This window comes from Mus caroli, chromosome 8 (assembly GCF_900094665.2).
Source record: "Mus caroli chromosome 8, CAROLI_EIJ_v1.1, whole genome shotgun sequence".
Lineage (NCBI taxonomy): Eukaryota > Metazoa > Chordata > Mammalia > Rodentia > Muridae > Mus > Mus caroli.
This window is the reverse complement of record NC_034577.1, coordinates 110447538-110469463: the sequence shown is the minus strand read 5'-3', so window position 1 is coordinate 110469463 and position 21926 is coordinate 110447538. Positions and strand designations below refer to the sequence as shown.

Here is a 21926-nt window from a genome sequence, read left to right as displayed (position 1 = left end):
TTTTTCATTGAGACCTTCCAGGTGATCCTAGATCATATCAAACTGACAAAGCTGACCGCCATTGCTGTGCTGGGATTAGAAGCACACACCACCATGCCTGGCTGTTTTTACATGGGTGTTGGGGATTGAAATCATGATCTTAGGTTTGTGCTGCAAGCCAGCACTCTTCTGAGCCATTCCCGCACCCCCCCTTCTGTTTTGTTATGACAACCTAGCAGGCCAGCAGCATTGGCTTCGTGATGCAGATGGGAAACCAGGCAGAGAGACCTTCAGTCTCATGGATGCAGTCATACTAAAGTGAGGGGCTGGCACAGCCCAGGAGGGAAGAGCTAACTCGATGCAGCTCCGACCACTCCTCCTCCATCACCTGATCTCAAGAGTCATTTTACCGAGTCATTTTCTCAGTGACAAAACTGTACCCAGCAATTCCAACCTGATTGATACTTTTCTGTGCTTTGGCAGCTCGAAGGCTGATAGCTGGGGCTGATTGCTCTTCTCTTTCGGCTTCAAATGGCAGCCGCAATGAGGGGCATTAAGCTGGCTTAATTGGGGGTGCCATTGTAACAGATGACCTGGTTTTATCCAAACCAGCATCTTTTAAACAGAGTCAACCTGAATAATCTTCGTCACCCCAACATGGTCTCAGACTCGGGCTGATCGAAAAGGAAGTCATGGCAGACGGAGGTCTGTTTTGAAGTTTCTGTCCCGTCTGACCCAGTGTTTGGGCTGTTGTTTAGTGGCACTGAAACTACTCCACTTCATGGCTAGCTTTTCCTTCAGTCCACTTCGGAGCCAGTGCTATTTCCAGTTGTTCATCACACAAGGGACTGAGGGGAAGGACAGACTGGGGTGGGATGTAGCTTAGCCTATGAAAAAACAGTGTCTTTGTCAAGCCCACTTTCATTGTACAGCGGTTAGGCACACCTGTGTTGGTTTGTCTTCATGGTAACTGTTTTAGTTAAGATCACTATTGCTATGATGAAACACCGTGACCAAAGCTGGAGAGGAAATGGTTTACTCGGTTCACATCGTTTATCTTCAAAGGAAGCCAGGACAGGAACTCAAACATGTCAGGATCCCGGAGGCAGGAGCTGATGCAGAGGCCATGGAGGGGTGCTGCTTACTGGCTTGCTCCTCATGGCTTGCTCAGCCTGCTTTCTTATAGCACCCATGACCACCAGCCTAGGGATGGAACCACCCACTATGGGCTGGGCCCTCCCCTACTGAGCACTAATTGAGAAAATGCCTTACAGCTGGATCTCATGGAGGCATCTCCTCAACGGAGGCTCCTCTCTCTCAGATGAGTATAGGTTCTGTCAAGTTGATATAAAACTAGCCAGCATAGTATCCCGCACCACATTTCTCATGGACGGGCTGGCTGAAACACACTTTATACAAGTCGAGTGCTCATGAAGTTAGTATACTCGCAGATAGAAACAGGTGGAAAACAGGACATTTTTGATGACCACGGGAAGACTCCAGAGATGACGAGAGCTTCCTGTTTCCCATCGCCCGCCATTAGGAAGACCTAAGTGGGACATTTATCTTTCCATATTCTCCACAAAACACTGGCGTGAAGCAGGGATGTTTGGCTCTATGGGAACCCAACGCTCTGTCTCAGGACCCTGTCTCTGGGGCCAGGGAGATGGACCTGTTGGTGAAGCGCTTGCCACACAACTATGAGGACCTGAGTTCATATCCCCTGGGCCTGTGGGAGAAGCCAGGCATGGTGGTGCACACCTATACTCTCAGCCCAGGGAGAGGAGAGACAGGATGACCCTTGGTCTTGTGAGCCAGCTAGTCTTGCTGGCTCGGTGAGAACCAGTTCTAGGGAGGGACTCTGTCTTAAGAAAATGACGTGGAGGGGCTAAACCTTGGCAGTTTCCAAACAGGAGGTGTGACAGGTGTGGCTCCCAGGGAGGAAGTTGGGGACCAGCCTGGCAGAACCTGAACAGGACCCCAGGGTGCAGCAACCAGACATGGACACTCCAGTGGGAGTCTAGACCTCTCTTGAGAACCTGCTCATGGCTGTTCTTGGTCCACAGGAGACCCTGGGGCGAACACCAGACCTTGGAGGTGACCTGAGCATCATGACTGTCACCCCAGGACTCAGCCTTGGCTCACTGTGAATGCTCTGGCCTGTCACTTACACATCTCCCCATAGGACTGCATTTGATTCATTCCTGAATGCTTTCTCTCTGGCTCAGTACCTTCCTTCACGGTTACTATTCATCCCTTTCTAAGTCCTGGCAGTAATCCTGTGCTTGCTAAAGTCTTTCCCTAGCATTTCTGTGCTCTGAAGGCACCATCTTAACCTTTTCAGAAAGTCTGGATCATATAAGGCAAGTGACAATGTTCATCTCGGAAGACGTAATGCTTGCCAACACAAAAGGTCTGGTTTAGCAAAACAAAAGCACATTGGTTACATGGAAATGATCTGCTTAGGTAATTTGAAACTCATTAAAATGGAGAAGTGGCTGAGTGGTTAGTAGGGCTTGCTTGCTGCTCTTCCAGAGGACCTGAGTTCAGTTGCTAACACCTATGCCAGGAGGCTCACAAAAGCTCTGGGGAGTCTGGTGCCCTCTGCTGGCTGCCACAGGTACCTGCACTCATGTGCGCACACCACTGCCCACCTCCTCACATGGTCAGATAATTAAAAATAGACAACAGTTTAAGAAAAAGGCATACTTCTCTCCTCAAACTATCTCTCCTGTCAGCATTACCCACATCATAAAGAAGCAGAATGTGTGTGGACCATCTGTGGGCGCTCGCAGCCCAAAGGTTGGCTTCTGGGGCTAGTCAGTGTTTTTATATAACTCTGTTCAGACTCCATAGTTCTAGCTAAGGCATATGTAAAACATTCTGGCTCTGCCATAGTCACTCTGACCTGGAGACCCAGAGCTGTGTGGACCATGCTACGTTAGACTGCAAAGGGCAAGCTCCCTTTTCTGTTTTCTCTGCAGAACAGGCTCGTCAGAAGGACCATCCCTCCCTGGAGCGTGGGATGCTGAGGGAGAAGGTAAGGTGGTGCTCAGAGACAGTGTGAGGGGTCACAGCGCCCCAGCTGACTAGGTCTTGGTTCTGTTTGTCATCACGTCTTGTTCCCCTTCTTCTCCTGCCTGTGCACATTTGCATAGCTGTGCACATATGTGCGTGTGGGCCCACAGTTGCTCTCAGGAGCCTTCCTCAATCACCCTTCTACCTTAGTCTTTGAGGCAGGGTCTCTTCTTCAAAACCCAGAACCCTCTGATATGACAAGTCTCACTCGCTAGCCAGCTCACTCAGGGATCCTAGCTCTGCCTTCAAAGGTGGGATTATAGGCAGCTCAGCATCCCCACTGACACAGACTTTTACGCAGACTCTGGGGGGATCCAAACTTCAGTCTGATTGATTGGCAGCAAGCACATTCACCATTCAGCTACCTCCCAGCCCTCCGCGTGCGTTTTAAGAACTCTCATGGAGACAGAACAGCTCACGTAAGCGGGGAAGGATGTTCACACAGCCATGACGTCTGCAAGATGATGCGATCAGGTTCACCTGCCTGCCATTCTGATCTACACCGAACACACAGCACACGATGCCTTCTTGTTTGTCTTTTAAGACAGGATTTCACTGTGTAGCCTTGGTTGTCCCGGACTTGCTTTGTAGACCAGGCTTGCCTCAAACTCATAGAGATTCGTCAACATCTGCCTCCAGAGTGCACTACCACTCCCGACCCATGATGTTTTTTAAAGATGCAGTCTTTCACTCAATGCTGTCTTTGAGAGGCTCGTTCTGTTTCTGTAAGTAGGTGTGGGCCACTCACTCACTGTTTTGACACACTCTTCTGTGTGAATGAGAACCATCCTTTTCTACTTTACCGGATGTGTGGGAAAACCCTCTACCTTTCGGGATGTGAGTATGTGTGTGCCACACGTTTATATATGTGTTGTACATGTGTGTGCATCTATGTGCACATGCTACAGTGGCCTGTAGGTCAGAGGAGGACTCTGAGTGGCTTCTCCCCTTCCACCACTTGGGTTCTGGTACAGAACTTGGGTCCCGGCTTGGTGGCAAGTGCCTCTGCCCACTGAGCCATTTCTGTAGCTCCGATCTATCTTCCTTTGTGGTTAGTATTTTGTATCTTGTTTTTTTCCCCTTTTTTCATAAAATCTTTGATTACAATAAAGACATGGATTTACTCACACTTTTTTATAAATGATGTTTTATTCCACTTTCGTGTTTAGAGTTAATTCCTGTCTATGGCTTAAGCAGGTGAGGGGATATATTATTTAACCCAGCACAGACCCCATTTTCTCACCCCATGGCTGTCTTCATTGCCCATGTTATAATCAGGAACCCAGTATTTTGTGGCTGATCTGATTTGAGTCTGGAATGTTCCCCATGGCTCCCATGTTTGAACATCTGGTCTACCGCTGTATTGTGTCTTGGAAGATGGGGCAGACTTTGGGACATGGTGTGTAGCAGGTTGAAATAGGTCACTAAGACCTTTGAAGGCCATACCGCTTCAGGTTGGGGCTTACATTTCTGGTTTCCTGAGCTGCACTGTGTGAAGAGGCTGTTGTGATATGGTTCTGACACTATGGGGAAGCCACACCACCTTCCATGTCTTCTCTACCATGGTGGGCTGTGTGCTCTGAACCCGAGTCCACATAAGCCCCAAGTCCTCCTTAAACTGCTTCTGCCACGTATTCTGTCTGATCAAAGAAATGCATAAGTCACACGGCGCTCCGTGTTTGTGGTTGCTCTGGATATTATTTCATGAACAAGCTTATTTCTTTGTGCAAACATCACACAGTTTCAATCTCTACCATTTACTAATAGGGCTGAAGGTACATGGCACAAGGCTTCCAATTTATTATCAGGATCGCCTTGGTGACTTTTACCTCCTTGTGTTTCCATACACACTCTGAAGTCACAATATATCAATTTTGCCACCTCCCAGGAACTGGGATTTTGTTCAGCACTGTGTCTCAGTCCTGAGGTCAGTTTGGAAATAACTGTCATTTCAATGGCCTGAAATCGTCCAGTCCATAAACATGGTATACCTCCCCACTCATGTAGACAGAAGGCTGGGCCTCCGAATCCTACCCAGAATAGCTGCATCTCCCAGCAAGCTGCTATTCAGCTGCTCTGGATGCCAGGTGTCAGCAAACACAGCACAGACTCCACAGCTACAGTGTTCTCGGAGACCAGCACAACCCCTGCTCAGAGAAAAAACAATGCTCCCAGGGCCTGCTTTCCTTGCTATGTGAGCCTGTGGGCACTAGGTGGCGCTCTGCAACCAGTTTTGTGCCAAGTTTTAGGAATAGGTGGGGGAGGAGGGTGTGTGTGTGTGTGTGTGTGTGTGTGTGTGTGTGAGAGAGAGAGAGAGAGAGAGAGGGAGGGAGGGAGGGAGAGGACAGTAGCTGTCCATTGCTTAGTCAGTAAACCCTTCTAACCCATCATGGTGGGTGTGAGTGGGTCATTGTAGTTCCAGCCTGGTGGTCAATGTTAACGGTACAGCTTTACCCACAAGGCCACACCAAAAAGCTCTTATGTTTTAAATTGTAGCTTCAGTGTAGAGAAGTCGGACATCTTTCTTTACATTTACATCTTGCTTGGCTTTCTGTGATCACTGAATATCTTAAAAACTCCATTTCCTACTAGGCATGGTGCAGCACACACCTTTAATTAGGAGGCAGAGGGAGACAGATTTACATAGTGAGTTCCAGGCCAGCCAGGGCGTACATAGTGACACCCTGTCTCAAGAAATAAAAATTCTACCTTCTAACAGTTTCCTGTACTCTGACAACTTGGTTAAATCTACTACAGTCTCAGCAAATCAAGACTTTTATTTCTTTTAATTCCCAAGCCTGATAATCTGTTTGTTTTCCTCCTGTTGCTCTGAAGATGACGGGTCTCAGAGAAATGCTCTTGCCCTTAATATTGCACTGTTGAGCAAGATGTTGGCTGCATCAGGGGCAGTGCCTGGGAGCTCAAATCAGATTAAGGACATTTCCTAGTTTGCTAAATATATATAAATGTATGATATGTATATATTTAAATCATGAATCAATATGCAACCCCTTGGGCTGGAGAGATGGCTCAGTGGTTAAGAGCACTGACTGCTCTTCTGAAGGTCCTGAGTTCAAATCCCAGCAACCACATGGTGGCTCAAACCATCCATAAAGAGATCTGATGTCTTCTTCTTGTGTGTCTGAAGACAGCTACAGTGTACTTAGATATAATAATAAATCTTTAAAAAAATATGCAACCCTTTTCCCCTTCTTCCCTCCTCTCCCTCCATTCTCATTCTCATTCTCTCTCTCTCTCTCTCTCTCTCTCCCTCTCTCCCTCCCTCCCTCCCTCCCCTCCCTCCCCCCCTTCCTTACCCCACACCTGGGTGTAATACCTATGGAAGCCAGAAGAGGGTGTTGGATTTCCCTAGAGCTGGAATTACAGGTGGGTGTGAGCCACCTTACCTAGGTGCTGGCAACCAATCTGGGGTCCTCTGCAAGGTCACCAAGACCTCATAACTGCTGAGCCATCTTTCTATCCCCTACTATGCAACCATCTGTAATGCCGGTGTTAGGGTGATTTTATCATTTCTGTTGGGCTCATTACTATTTTTAGGATTTTAAAATTTATGCTTGTTAGATTGGTTTGTGATTTTAATTTTTTTGTAAGATTTTTGCCACGGTTTAGATAAGACACGATCTCGCAAGAACAGTTGCTAAGAGTCTCTCCCTTCTCCTTTCTGAAAGCGTTTCTGTGAGATTGGTATTCTTCCGTCTCTAATGTTTGGAAACACGAAGCTGCCATCTGTGCCTGTAGCTTGCTTAGTTGGAAAGATCTCAACAAAGATTTTTTTCCATAAATATTGGGGTATTTAAGATTATTTGATTTCTTCTTAGGTCATTTAAATGTTTACATGATTTATTTGACCATTTATTTGTGTGTGTATAAGTGTGAAAGCCTTGCTCTCTGGCTGCCTCGCTCTTTTGTCATGACTGATCCTATATCCCTTGAGCCCAAGCGGACCCTCCCTCCCTTCGGTGGCTCCTGTAAGGTATTTCTTCACAGAAATGATAGACATAGGCAAGGCTATTTTCAGTTTTGCAGGTGGGGAAGGAAGGCAGAGCTTTGCCAGTGCTGAGCCAGTGCTTCGAGGCTGAGCTGTTTTGTCCCCAGAGTGTTTTGAGCATTTCTCCATGATCAGTTTTCATCGGTCTGAATGTGTCCTGGGATGTGTTTCCTTCAAGTTCATCCTGTGGTTTGATAAACTTCTTCACGTCTTCCATCCGTTTGGGGACGTGCCTGATGGTATCTTCAACGGCTGCCCAGCATGACATCACATCCTGTCCTGGAACTCCAGTTTGGATTAGAAGTGTCCCCAATGGTGTTTGAACACTTAGTCCCCAGATGGTGGCGCTGTTTTGGGAGGTTGTTGAACCTTTCAAAGGTGGAGTCTAGCTAGAGGAAGTGAGTCTTGGGGGAGGGGCGAGTCCAGCCTGTTTCTATGCCTACAGTCCTGGAGTTGCTCACCACCATGCCTGCTCCGCCATGACGGACCACACCCTCTCAGGCAAATTCCCCACTAAGTTGCTTCTTGTCGGGTTTGTGTTGAACATGATTAGAAAAGTTATGAATACACACCACTAAAGTCTCGTGTGTCCCAATTCTTCATTCTCTCTGTGCGTCATGTTGTTTTTCGGGTCACAGATCACAAATCTGTGTTAAATGGTTCTGCTGTTAAATGGTTCCTGGCAGAATGGAGCTCAGGAGGTTGATGCATCTCAGTTCTGGCACGACTTCTTGATTATTTGTGATCCCAAACTTAGGTTGACGGTCCTTTCCTTCCGTCCAGGTCTTGGACATGCTGTCTCAAATATCTTCACAAGTCTGCTTCTCCCTTTGACTATCAATTACAGATTCATCCTAGGGATGTTATAGACAGTGGTTCTCAGTCTTCCTAATGCTGCGGCCCTTTAATATAGTTCCTCTCGTTATGGTGATCCACAAACCACAAAGTTGTTGATGTTGTTACTTTGTAAGCGTAATTTTACTACTGTTATGGATCGTAAGGTATATGTGTTTCCTGGTCATCTTAGGTGACCTCTGTGAAAGGGTTGTTTGACACCCCCAAAGGGATCTCGACCCACTGGTTGAGAACTGCTTCTTTTTTTTTTTTTTTTTTTTTTTTTTTTTTTGGCCCTGCTGGCTCCGGCCCTGGTCCCGGCCCCGCATATGGCCATATTTATTTTATATATGTGGGTACACTATCACTGTCTTCAGACACACCAGAAGAGGGCATCGGATCCCATTACAGATGGTTGTGAGCCACCATGTGGTTGCTGGGATTTGAACTCAGTACTTCTGGAAGAGCAGTTGGTGCTCTTAACCGCGGAGTCATCTCTCCAGCCCTGAGAACTGCTGTTTTAGATTATGAGTTGAAGGTTATTATATAGGAGTGAATTGGTTTTTGTTCTCTGCTGTGGACTTTTCCCAGACAGCTTGAGGTCCTGCCTCCTCTGCAGAGTTGCAGGTGAAGCTGGGTGGTGAGGCCAGGCTTCAAGTATTACCTTTCATGGTCAAATCTGGCCTGCCTCTGCTGTGATTCATGGCCCCGGGCTGCTCAGCTCCTGAAGGCTGCAGGAGACACAGCTCTTCTGGATCTGGAAGAGTGGCCCATCTCTCTAGTCAGCTCAGCTCCCTGGCACCTTCGGGGGTCGTGAGTGAGAACCTAGTTGGATTGCTCTAGCTGGTCTCTTATTTCCTGGGAGACTGCAGGAGGTTCCCTACAGCCGTTTGAAAGTCCACTGGGATGCTGCCTGGAGAGAAAGTGCCTGCTGCTCTCTGGAAGAGAGGGAGTGGTCCACAGTGTGTTTAGTTCACAGTACCCACATGGCGAGTCTCGTTTCAGGGAATCCCACACCCTCTTCTGGTCTCTGTGGGTGTGATGGTTTGTATATGCTTGGCCCAGGGAGTGGCACTATTAGAAAGTGTGGCCTTTTTGGAGTAGGCATGACACTGTGGGTGTGGGCTATAAGACCCTCACCCTAGCTGCTTGGAAGTCAGTCTTCCACTAGCCACCTTCAGATGAAGATATAGAACTCTCAGCTCTGCCTGTGCCATGTCTGCCTAGATGCTGCCGTGTTTCCACCTTGATGATAATGGACTGAACCTCTGAACCTGTAAGCCAGCCCCAATGAAATGTTGTCCTTATAAGACTTATCTTAGTCACGGTGTCTGTTCACAGCAGTAAAACCCTAACTAAGATAGTGGGCATCCGCACATACATGCACTTCCACATTCAATCCTGTGTGCTTACACCTAAATGAAAAATTTAAAATATGCAGAAAAGGAAGTCCATAATGGAAAAGCCTCTTAAGTTTGCAATGTGCCCCTCCCCTCCCCCCACCTGACTCTCACAAGTGTTTCTGTCCCCCCCCTCTCCTGGAGGAGGGGGGTGGTGGGGAGAGGGTGTAGGGGTAGGCGGATGACTGCCTCTAACCCAGAATCAGATCCACAAGTCCTTTCAATCCCTCAGGACCAGCTCCTCTCTCTCTCTCTCTCTCTCTCTCTCTCTCTCTCTCTCTCTTTCTCTCTCGTCTTGCTGTGTCTGTTATAACTGATTTTTATAACAAAGGTTGTGGGTACTGCTGGAACTTGCTAGGTTTGCAGCTATATCCAACCTGGCACTTGTCGCAGCCTTGTGTTTTATCGCTGTGTTTGCACAAATTCCGGAGTGATTGTCAGTCTGCAGAAAATCAACTATGGAGATTTAGCTTCCCGGGCGTTAAATGACAAAAATCCTCAGCCTTTCATCCCGTCAAATAGCCGACTTTGTAGCAAATTAATAATCACAAGTCCTCACTCTGGATAAAGCTGAGACACCTGTTGGCGTGCCAGATAAATTGTTTTTTTCCCAGATAAACCTAATACCCAGAGATAAGTCTCCAGCAAGCGTCGAGGCAGCCATTGCTCACAACTCCCTCTGATGGACATGGCCTTTGCTGGCTGTCCTTGCTTTAACTCTCTGGGGCTCTGTTCCATACGACTACCCCTCTTCACAAAGTCCTGTGTGGTAATTAATCCCAACCTGTTTTCTGTTCACAACTCTGGGGACATTTCCATCCTCCGGAGACATCTGTGGCAGCAGGTTTTGAATTTCCTTGTCTGATGATAGAGTTAAGCGAGCTAGGCAAGGGTCCACCCGGGCTGGCTTTTCTCGGGTGCTGGAGCATCAGCCTTGGCTCCGCTTTTTACAGGAACCCGGCCCCATCCAGGTGCAATTCATGCTGTGAAGCTTTGAGAAACTTTTTGGCTTCTTGGGGGGGGGGGAGGTTAGGGGCTTGGCGTCTTCTCTCTCCTCACAGCAACGCTCTAAGCAGGAACAAACCTCCTTGATCTACATGGAAACTGAGTCACCGAGTTCAACAGGCCCCACAGGTGTCTGTCCTCTGTGCACCCACACCTTGAGAAAACAATGGAGACCACTCCCTCCCTCTCCGCAGAAGCACGAGCTTTATAGGATGCCCTTAGAAACCAGACAGCTAGTGAGAACCACAATAAAACTCAGCCTCATAGAAAAATGCCAGCAACGTGAAGGATGGAAAAAGCCAAAGGTGAGGAACTGATGTCCTAGAGGAATCTTTCTATCTTTTATGTAGTGCTGGAGACTGAATACAGCACTGACTATACTTTCATCCTGAAAAAAATGCTGGTCTGAATATTAAACTTAAAAATTACATTTGTATGTATGTGTGTACATGCCTATATATGTACTTTCCTGTACATGTGTGTGTTTGTACACGAATGTGTGCATGTGTGTGTGTTTGATTGTGCATGTGTGCATATATGCGTGTACATGTGCATATGTGTGTGACAGGGCTCAGGGGTGGAAGTCAGAGCACTTGCAGGAGTTGTTATCTCCTTCTACTGTGGACCTGGGTTTGAACTCAGGTCCCCAGGCTTGGCAGCAAGCACTTCTATCCACCAAGTCATCTCACCAGCCTCTGGATACTTTAAAAAAATCCAGAAGTCAAAACATCTTTAAAATTAGTGTATAGGGTCAGGAGAGGTGGTTCAGTGGTCAAGAGCACTTGCTACTCTTATAAAGGTCTTGGGTTTAGTTCCCAGCACCCACATGGTGGCTTACAACCGTCCATAACTCTACTTCCAGGGGATCTGACACTTTCTTCTGACCTTTACAGGAACCAGGCATGCATGTGGCACACAGATGTACATGTAGGCAAAACATTCAGACACATAAAATAAATAAATAAATAAATAAATAACTCTGAAACAAAATTAAAATCAGCACGGATTAATTGCACAGAATGATGGGTTTCATTGATGTTCAGATGTTTGCATTCAGTTCAGAGCCTGGTGTTGTGGTGTCCCAGAGCTGTCCATCACTGCCACCCTTGTTTATGTAGCATGTGACACAGGCTGTGCTGACTGCCCTTTCCTTTACTGGCAGCATTTTATGAGACATCATGTCGTATTTATCTCAAAGCCAGATGGGACTCGTCTTCTGAGGTAAGCTCCTTGTCTGTTGCAAGGTCATTCCTGATCTCTAGGCTGGGGCACCTGTGCCACCTTTCTCGGTTTTAAGATTTATACCCTTTGCCCAGTTTGTCTAGATTAGTACCCCGACTTCCCTCATGTTCACATTCTTTTAAGATGTAATGAATGCTGCACTTCGATGGTTAGTTTGGCCTGTCAACTTGACATAACCTACAAGAGCCCCTTAATTGGGGGACTGTCTAGATCAGGTTGGTCTGTGGGCACATTTGTGAGAGATTGACTGTCTTGATTGTTCATTGAGTGGAGAGACTCAGCCCACTGTGGGCGGCACCATTCCCTAAGCAGGGTGCTAAGATAATAAGCATGGAGAAAGCTAGCTAGCAAGCAAGTGGGTGTGCAGGCATTTATTTATTTTTTTTGGCTCTTGACAGTTGATGTAATGTGACTAGCTGCTTCAAATGCCTGCCACTGTGGCATTCCTGCTATGATGGACTGTAACCTGGGATTATAAGCTGAATAAACCCTCATCCAACCCACCTTACATCTTGGCATTGAGAATTGTCTTTCTACAGCAGTTTGTTTTGGAAGCTGACAGAATCAAGTCTAAGTTTCGCATCCCAAGGCTGGCCACATGACTTCATGCACAGTGAGCGGCCCCCATGCACATCCCTGGGCCCCTGTTCTGAGCCATGCATTGTGATGGCTGTGTGGTCTACATTGCAGGCCCTGGGTCCCACCTGTTAACCATGTGGTGCCTGCTCAGTTCTCCTCTCTCCTCTTCACACACTTGTAGCCTGATTCATGACCCAACTCCCAGGCTCATTGTCTCCAGGGCTACTAGAATGTTCAACTCTATATCAACCCACCCGTATTTAAGTTTTGCTGTCCCCCCACCCCTTGTGATAGTCTTTATCTCAGGATGGAGGAGGCGCTTTTCTGGGCTTACTCTGGTCAGAACAGGTATGACTCTTAATAGGTCAGCCATTTTAGTTAGTACTCATGAACTCCCATCTCTCTGTCTGCTCTGGCTCTTGGTGGATGACTGTTCATGAGCTCTCTTGGTGTCTTGAGTGACTGTCCACGAGCTGGTTCAGCACAGCAATTCCACCTCAAGAACTCAGGGTCTTCTGGCCACTTGAAATACTTTGTCTTTGTCTTTGATTTCATTTGTTATTAGCGTACGTGTTTATGGATGGAGGCGTGTGCATCCCATGATGGAGGTCAGAGGACAACTTGAAGAAGTTGGTTTTCTTCTTCTAGAAGATGAGCCGCAGGGATAGAACTCAGGTTGTCAGGCTTGGTGGCAAGCACCCTTATCCACTGAGCCATCTCCCTGTCTATTGTCTGTGATGCTTTGAAGCTATGACCTGCCCAGAGCCATCCATCCGACGTCTCCATAGCCGCTTGCAGCAGAGGCACCCCGGCCTCTCCTCTACCAGCCCCCTGCTTCTCTCCCTTCCAGCTCTGACGTGGCAGGTGAGACTCAAGGGCTGACTTCACGCTGTCTATTGTGTGCCACGGATGGCTCATTCGTACCATGTGTGTCCTCATGAAGCTGGGTTGGCAGTTCTTAGTTCACACCTGGCTGCTGAGTATGATGGGCATATATAAAAGGCCCATGAGGTCTTGACCTAGGAAGACTCGATACTCCCTCTTTAACCCGGAACAGCTTGCTTTACAAAAAAATCCGGAAGATATAGATACTTTGTGGGCATTGGATATAATAGACATTTCAGTTTGGCCTCAACCCTGATCCCTGCCCCTGAGATAGTTCTTGAACTAGGGCACTGGTCCAACCTGAACTGGTTTCACGTGTGTTCACAGTCAGGCAAATTGTAGCCTCTGAGTGAACTTTTAGGGGAAACCCTTTATTTCCTGCCTCCTGTGTTTGCAAGATTGGCCATGCATATAATTATGATCAGATGCATCATGGGAAAGGATACTGGCTGTTAATAAAGTCTCACATAATCCAAGCCTACCATAGGGTATGCCAAAACTACCCATTTCCTACCTCTGAACCAACCTTCCCTCCTTCTGAGCCCTCAAAAGGAAGGCCAAAATGTAACCCGCTGCTCAGGAGTAACTATTGCCCAGAGCCTGTGGCTCCCTTGCATCTGGCCTGCACCTTTGCTCTTGAATTAAGATGCTGTTCTGCCATCTGCACACACTTCTTCAGATCTCAGAGCAAGACACCAAGAAGTTGGAAACACACAGCCTGACGGAGACCTCAGTAACAGTTCACAGCAAACCCTGCCAGCTCTGTACTCGCTATCTCCGTGACATTTCCAGAACCTGATCCCTTCTCATGTGCTTCGGCGTCTGGCGCAAGCCACCGACCGTGTATCTCCTAAGGACTCTCCCCGTGTCTGCCATTGCCACACAGTCTGACCCCCAAAGAACAGAGAGTGCCTGAGGTGCCACACACTCTGCTCGCATGCGTGTTTCAGGAGACGGGTTCTAGCCCATTCACTGCCGTGTCCCCAGCATCCGGCATGGTGTCTGGCATCGGATACTGAGTTCTTAGCTTTTGAAGGAGCAGAATTTTGTATTATGCAGCAACTGGCTGGGAGGATCCAATGTCTTTCCATGGAATTGTGTCACAATGGGACAAATCCATGCAGACAATTCAGTTCTAGGGGTCAGTGATATGATCTCCCATTCCACCGCAGAACCGCCTGTGCAGCTGAGACACATTGCTGAGACAAACTGTGGCTTCCTATCCTGAGATCCATCCTTGAGAGAGTCCAGTGAGCCCCAGGTCTGACCCCTAGATGGACATATTTACTTTTCCACAAAGTCTGAGGTTCCCTGGCTTGGGACTGTCACTGATCCTATGTATGTGTGAGTAGCAGTGGTTTATCTGTTCCCACTCCCTTCCTCCTCTTCAGGAATGCCCAATCCCTGATTCAGAAGAAACACACAACACACACCAGAAAGTGACACACATGCACTCTGATAGTCCTTCCCAAGCGACTCACCACTGTCGATGGCCAGGAACAGGGCCGTGTACACACTGTTGTGGACGAATGGGGACTCCCGGTCCAACACAGCTGTGGTGTCCACCGTTCCATTGATGGGGTTGATACTCAGCCAGCCTGCTGGGTCCTTGTAGACAGAGTACCTGAGGGGGAAAATATCCCAGACATCAGACTGCATCCCGATTAGAGTGAAGAGCTGTGTACCGAGCATAGAGCCCTGACTCCTTGGCTCAGCGCCAGGCCATGCTTAACCCTCGAACCTTTCCGTTCCAGTTGCTCAGTTGTTAGGCTGCTCTCTGATCATGTGATGTGCTGTACAGGTGACAGGCAAGCCTCCTTTCCTGCTAGCGACTACCTCACACGAGGAGGCTCTTAGGATCTGCCTGGCTTTCATGGATGTCAAAGTCACAGCCATTCTCCTTAGCCATAGCCCAGGCTCTTCTGTCATACCCTGGGGCACACTTCCAGTAGAGCAAGTGGAGATGAGCCATATTGAAGGGACGGACAGGATGGGTGGATGCTTGGAACAGTTCACTGCTCTGAACAAGGGTAACCCCAGCGACCTCACAGAAGTTGTCACGCCTGAACCAAGGCAGGAGTGGGTGGAGGTGGCAGGAAAGGAGGGGGGACACAAATGGAGAGGGTAAGCAGAGGAGGGCAACTTGGTCAGAGACGGTTGCTAGGATGCCATTTCAAAGTGGACCAGAGCATGTTAACTGGCAGCCACTGTCCCTGATCCTGCTTCAGAGTCAGGGCTTCTGTGCCTGTTGGCCACAGAGACAGGAGGATCCCTGGGACTCCAAAGCTGGCCAACCTAGCCTAATCTGTGAGACCATGGACAGTGGGACACAATGTCTCAAAGAAGAAGGTGAACGGTATCCGAGGAACAGCGCCCAGGGTTGATTTCTGGTCTTGTCTCCTGTGACAGCATCAGGGTGCGGCACCCACTTAATAATATATATATATATATATACATACATATATATATGTATATATATGTATATATACAGCCTCCTGTATCACACCAAAGACCTTACATGGCATGGCACAATCCTACTGGTGTAGTGTCTGCCAACATGCACACCATGCTGGCCAGCCCAGAGATATCAGCTCCTTTCACAATAAGGAAACCAAGGTGTGGTGTCGAGGACATGTATCTGTGCCAAGCCCAGCAGGGCACAGCTCTTTGCTGTGAGTTGGTGGTAGCTATGGCAGGGTCTGTGCATCTGAAGAAGCCCCTATGAGTCTCAGGCTCCATGCACGGCACCTGAGGGTGCAGTGGCTTTTAGGCCACCATGCATCTCTGCATGTGATGTTCTGTAGCTAATTCCAGACTGCGGAGCTCTGGAATCAATGCTATCACAGTGGTGGCTGTGCTGGGAGGGATGGAGGTTTGGCAAAGCTCAACTGTTTTTCAAGACCCACTCCAATAGCTTCTCTCAGAAACCCCGTGTGACATCTCTGCGGTTCTTATCACCCACACAGGTCCTTGCTGGCCATGCCCTGACATGGGCCATGTGGATCAGCCATCCTAGCCATTGTCTAAGCTTTCTGGTGTGAGGATGAGGTCAAAGTTGTCTAGACTAAGCAAGGTATCTGTATCTGTGCCCAGCTCTGGGCTACATTTGCAGAGTAACACTTCTGTCTCTGTGATTCACAACGACCCTACGAAGCTGGATTAGCCTTGTTCTTAAGACACAGCAAAGAAAAACTAAAGTTCTAGCAACCCAACAAAAGTAGCCCAAGTACTTAAGTAGCCTAAGACACAGTTGAGATTGAGTCCAATGCTAGTACAGTGGATTCCAGGGGCTGGACTTTATCCAGCCTGCTGTCTCTTCCTCATGTTCAAGGCTAGGTACTGTCCCTAGAGCTAAGTTGGGTCCCTGGTGAATGATGGAGCAGTCAGATTGAACACGGAGATCTGTGCATGCTAGACTTGCACTCTACCACTGACTTCATCCCAGCCCCTGGTGTTTGGAATGGGGTTTTATTCTGTAGAGCTCACTGGCCTCGAACTCACAAATTCCATCTTGGCTTTCCAAGTGCTGGGACTGGAGTGCACGGCCAAGCATGCCTTCAGCTCGCTGGCTGCATCTTTTCCAGTGGGACTCACTGTGCAGCGGGAGCACACAAAGAAAGCTGACATTTGCTTCTCATTTTCCAGGTGACAGGTTCACGGTGGATCCAGGAATGACTTGTGGTTCAATAGATTTAAAATAATGAGGATTTTAAATGGACCGTATTTTATTCCCACTCGACGCAACTCAGTTCAGAACATAAATAAAAACCGAACTAAGCAACCCAAATTTTCAGGCTGGTGTCCAGTGGTGCTGTTGTTTCTCTTGACGCCATTTACCGTCTTCGGAGGCTGTGATTCGGCAGCGAATTCACAGGTTGTCTTGCTGACTCCTGTTCAGAGGCATTGGGTGACATCAGTGCGTGGTGTCATGATCTCAGAAGTGACAGTGCCACAGAGTTTCCAGTGTTAGCAGCCTGAGATGCCCTGGGTCTAAGGCAAGCTAGGACTTTGAGGCATGATGCTGTAGTGTTCTTCTATCTTAAAAAGAACCGGGTGGAGGATGGGCGGGGCAGACACTCTAATGCTAACACTGGGGAAGAAGAGGTGGGTGAGTCCCTGTGACTTTGAGACCAGCTTGGTCTACATAGGGAGTTCCAGGCCAGCGAGGAATGGAACAGTGAGGCCTTGTCTCAAAAAGAAAAGTAACCAGATAGGGTCTAGGGAGATGGCTCAGCCATTTAGAGCATCCATTGTTCTTGCTGGGGACTCAAGTTTGTTTTCCAGGGCTCACATCAGGAGGCTGACATAACTCCAATTTCAGAGGTTCTCATGCCTATGGCCTCTCTAGGCCTCTACACTCATGTGTGTGTATGCACGCACACACATACATGCACACATACAAATATACACACATACATGCACACACATGTACACGAACACACACACACATAATTAAAAGTAACAACAATAGATATTAAAATAAGTAGCCAGGTAGGGGCTGGACATGGTTCGGTTGGCATAGCACTTGCTGCACAAACGTGAAGACCTGAGCTCTGGTTCCCAGTGTGGCAGGGGGAGATGTGGAGAATGGAAAACCCTTGGACTTCCTATCCAGCCTCACAGGACCGGAGAGCCCCAGGCTCAGAAAGAGACCCTGCCTTAGAGAAATAAGCTCAAGTGCTCTTAAAGAAAGGAAGATACCCCATGCTGACCTTTGTTATCTACATATATGTGTAGATACATGCATGGGCACACCTACACATACATGTATACCTACACATACATGCACACCTAGATATACATGCACACCTACACATACATGCACACCTACATATACATGCATACTTATACATACATGCACACCTACACATACATGCATACCTACACATACTTGCACACCTACACATACATGCACACCTACACACATGCGTGTGTGCGTGCATGCGCACATGAAACAATTTTAGTCAGAACACACCTAGTGGACATGGAGGCCAAGGGCTACTCCACTGCTAAATACTGCCAAGTCTGGCACAGCTCATGCCATCCACATGATCCAAACTGACAGCTGGGGAGTGGCAGGGACTTCCTCCCTGCTCCACAGGGGACCTCAGCTCAAGGCCACCTGCCAACAGGCTCTTCCACGTCATGGCTCTTGAGTACTTTTGTTAAATCAGCCCTTTTGAGCCAACTGGCCAGACACACTATGTAAATTTCTGACATTTTCAAAGCTGTCCTTTTAATAAACCTTTCAGTATGAAAATACCAGCCCTGCAAAATGTTTTCTGTGCTTCTGGACCCGAAAAACGCATATGCCTTATTAAATTGAAATTTCCAGGCAATTTATCTGTAATGTGAACTTTGCTTGTTACAGGAGTTAAAAAAAAAAAAAAAAAAAAAGGAAGAAGAAGAAGAATCAAATTAGGACCAGAGCTCATTTCAGTATGTAATGTAGCCTTGCGGACATGCTTTGAGCTCTTGCCAAGCCCCGGCCTTGTGTGGGTGTCGGTGTTGGAAGGCACAGATAGAATTGGGGGCCAGTTCTGGGTGCAGATAGTGTGTCAAGCTGAGGGCGGGCCAACCAACAATTAGAAAGAAGGGTATAAAATGGGAGAATCAGAGGAAAGACAAGGAGTCAGGGTCCATGGCTACATGTGGAGAACCCCAAGTGCTGACCCATGTGTAGAGGCTCCTGACCGTTCATCTGACAGGATTTAGATCATCATAGAGACACACTTCCGGGTGTATCTATGAGGGTGTTTCCCAAATGGGGGAACTGAGGATGGAAGACAAGCCCTGGTTACCAATGGCTCCATCCCACAGCTGGGATCCTGGATACAATCAGAAGAAGAAGGTGAGCAGAGGACCAACTTTCATATCTCTGCTTCCCCGATGGAGACACGATGTAAGCAACTGCCACCCGCTCCTGATGCCACGCCCCTTCCCCCTCCCCTGTCACCACGGACTGTCCCATCAAACCACGAACCCAAGTAGACCCTTCCTTCCTTCAGTTGCTTCTGTGAGATACTCTGTCACAGCGGTGAGAAAAGTGAATAATACCCACCCCAGTAAAGGGAACAGAATATTATTACATGCGAGGTTATTTGATCATGCTCACAGCAAGGGACGTGAGAATCATTTCCCTCACAATAAGCCACAAGTGTCTCCCATCCTCAGTTTTTGCTTCCCGCAGCACCTATAAGTGGGAGCACACGTCCACAACCCACTTCTCCACCCCAGAAGATGCCTCACAATGTACCATCGCATCATTTTGCAGAAGAAGAAGCAGGCTCAGAGTGGACCAGCACTTGTTCAAGTACTACAGTAGCTTTTAGATGGCAGAACTGTGCTTCCAACCTGGCTCTCTGTCTCCCAGGCTCAGACCAGCTTCTGTTTGTCTAGAGCAGGTCACATGAGCTGTCTGCTCTACATCATTGGCTTTCCAGTTGAGATGTGCACAAGAATTCTAGGGTTGCTGTATGTATGGTAGGTCCTTGTCTGTCAATTATCTATCTATCTATCTATCTATCTATCTATCTATCTATCTATCAATCTATTTTTCATCTATCAACCAATCTATCTATCTACCAATCTACCAATCTATTTATCATCTATATCTATCTATCTATCTATCTATCTATCTATCTATCTATCTATCTATCTATCTACTATCTATCTATTGATCTATCTATCTATCTATCTATCTACCAATCTATATCTATCTATCTATCTATCTATCTATCTATCATCTATCTATCTATCTACCAATCTATCATCTATATCTATCTATCTATCTATCTATCTATCTATCTATCTATCTATCTATCTATCTATCATCTATCTATCCATCTATCTACCAATAATCTATCTATATTGGATATTTTTTTTTTGATATAAGAGTCCAATACTCTAGCCTAGGCTTGCCTAGAATTAAGTACATAGCCAAAGCTAGTCTCAAATTAGTGGCTACCCTCCATCTTTCCATTGGGATTATAAGCATGAGACAACATGCCAGCAGACCCCCACGCTTCTCTCCTCCTCCCCTCTCTCTTCATCTCCCTTCTCTTCTGTATTTGCATGCATTGTATTTCATGCTGGTGGGCACATCTTAGGCCTAACAACACAGATCTGAATGAGTCCCATGGGGTTGTTCTATCCTTGAATATTTTCTATGCAGAGCCTTGAGTGAACTCCTTCCTGTGTCTGGAATTATCTCACGATCCCTACACCTTGCTGAGTCTTGGCCTCTACTTGGTCAGCAGAGTCAATGAGAAATCTCTGAGGGACTAAAACAGCCCAAAGACTGCAAACCAACACCAACAGTGTCCATCTTAGCAAGATACAGGCAGCCAGTGGCTAGGAGGAAGTTCAGAGCGGTGTCAGGCATGTTTGAGAACATAAGGAAACCCAGGGCAAGCCACCGCCTGACAGGGGAAGTCACCAGAAGAGGGAGTGAGAGAGAAATTTATGGTTACTTCAGAGGAGGGGACAGATAGCAGGCCAGGGGAGGCTTTGGAAGGCAGATGAAGCCCCCATGTTGATGGAAAGACAACTGCTTCATCTGTGGACAGCTTGTTGAATGTGGAGTGTGGTGTGTGTTGTCTCAGAACACTGTTGGGGACATGATACTAAAAGCAGCAAGCATAGATCCAGCAGTGTTCACAATGAGAAGAACCTAAGGTTGTGTGCGGTAACACAAACTTAAAAAAATTTCATATTTTCCTCTAAACTCTTCATTAATGTTTTTCTTCTATTCTGAGTGACCTTTGGTTCTTGCTGGGAGTCGTCATTCTGTCCTGGCTGTCCTCTTTGAAGAACAGTTAGCTGGCTACTAACTTTTGACAACAGTGGAGTCTCTGGCTTCTATGGTTAGGGTATCTGCCGAGACACACACACACACACACACACACACACACACACACACACACCTTAAAATAATAGAATGGTCTGTTTTCAGTGTCTCAGACAGCACATGGCCCTGGTGAGTCCCCTCCACACAGGTCCAACTGCACTGCATGCAGGTCAAGTTGGACCTGTGTGGAGGGGACTGATGCCATTGGCCTGCGTGCGTGCGTGTGTGTGTGTGTGTGTGTGTGTGTGTGTGTGTGTCTGACTGAGGCTATTCTCCAGGAAGGCTCTCAAGCAATAAGCTCCCTGGGAAAGGAGAAGATGGGTCAGAAGCCAGCATGGATGTTGGTGTGTGTTTGTTCTGAGATCTCACTGGGTTCATTAATGGACACACATGGCTCTGTGCCAGCACCTGGCTCTCAGAACCCCATCAGCCACCAAGCTGAGCAGAGGCTTGTCACTTTCCAGAAGGTGCTAACAAGCAGACCTTCTGCTGGGCGTCTTGTAAGATGGATGGCTGAACCTGTCCTGTGCCTTGAAGGTCAATGGACACAGCCTGGCAGGCTGCCTAGAGGAGGAGATTGGGACCAGCAAGATGTGTTACTGAGCTGGCACTCTCCCCTCACGATGGGGTCTAAGCAGTCATCAGTAGATCCTGTGTTCCTGGGGGGAGGCTGGCTCAGGGGCAGGGGCAGGGACAGTGACAGGGTTCTGGGGAACCAAGGGTGACTGAGTTTCAGTGGTGAGAGCTCTAGGGGAGCACAAAGCCAGGCTCATGGTTCAAGCTGTGGGTCTACACCTGCTCTGTGTAGACTCTGAGGAGCCTTCTTCCTGCAGTACACAGTGACTGCACCCTCATCCCCACTCTATCCAGTACCTCCCACAGCCTTCTACTGTGGGAGTGGGGCATTTGCAGGGAGCAAGGCAGGGAGATCAGTCTGGAACACACACACACCTTTGCCAAGGGTCCCAACTCCCTGTCTCGTGTTCTGGTTTCTACTTCTGCCACTGTGATAAAACATCGAGAGAGAGAGAGAGAGAGAGAGAGAGAGAGAGAGAGAGAGAGAGAG

The 21926-nt window shown here is 47.8% G+C and overlaps 1 protein-coding gene across 1 annotated transcript in view; it reads right to left on the bottom strand.

The window, feature by feature from the left end:
- Cdh13 (cadherin 13) overlaps nucleotides 1-21926 on the bottom strand; it is a 1030912-nt gene that overhangs the window by 21460 nt on the left and 987526 nt on the right. The window contains exon 11 of the mRNA XM_021169677.2: nucleotides 14493-14635. Within this exon, the coding sequence (XP_021025336.1) occupies nucleotides 14493-14635 (143 nt within the window). The remainder of the gene's footprint in view (nucleotides 1-14492; nucleotides 14636-21926) is intronic.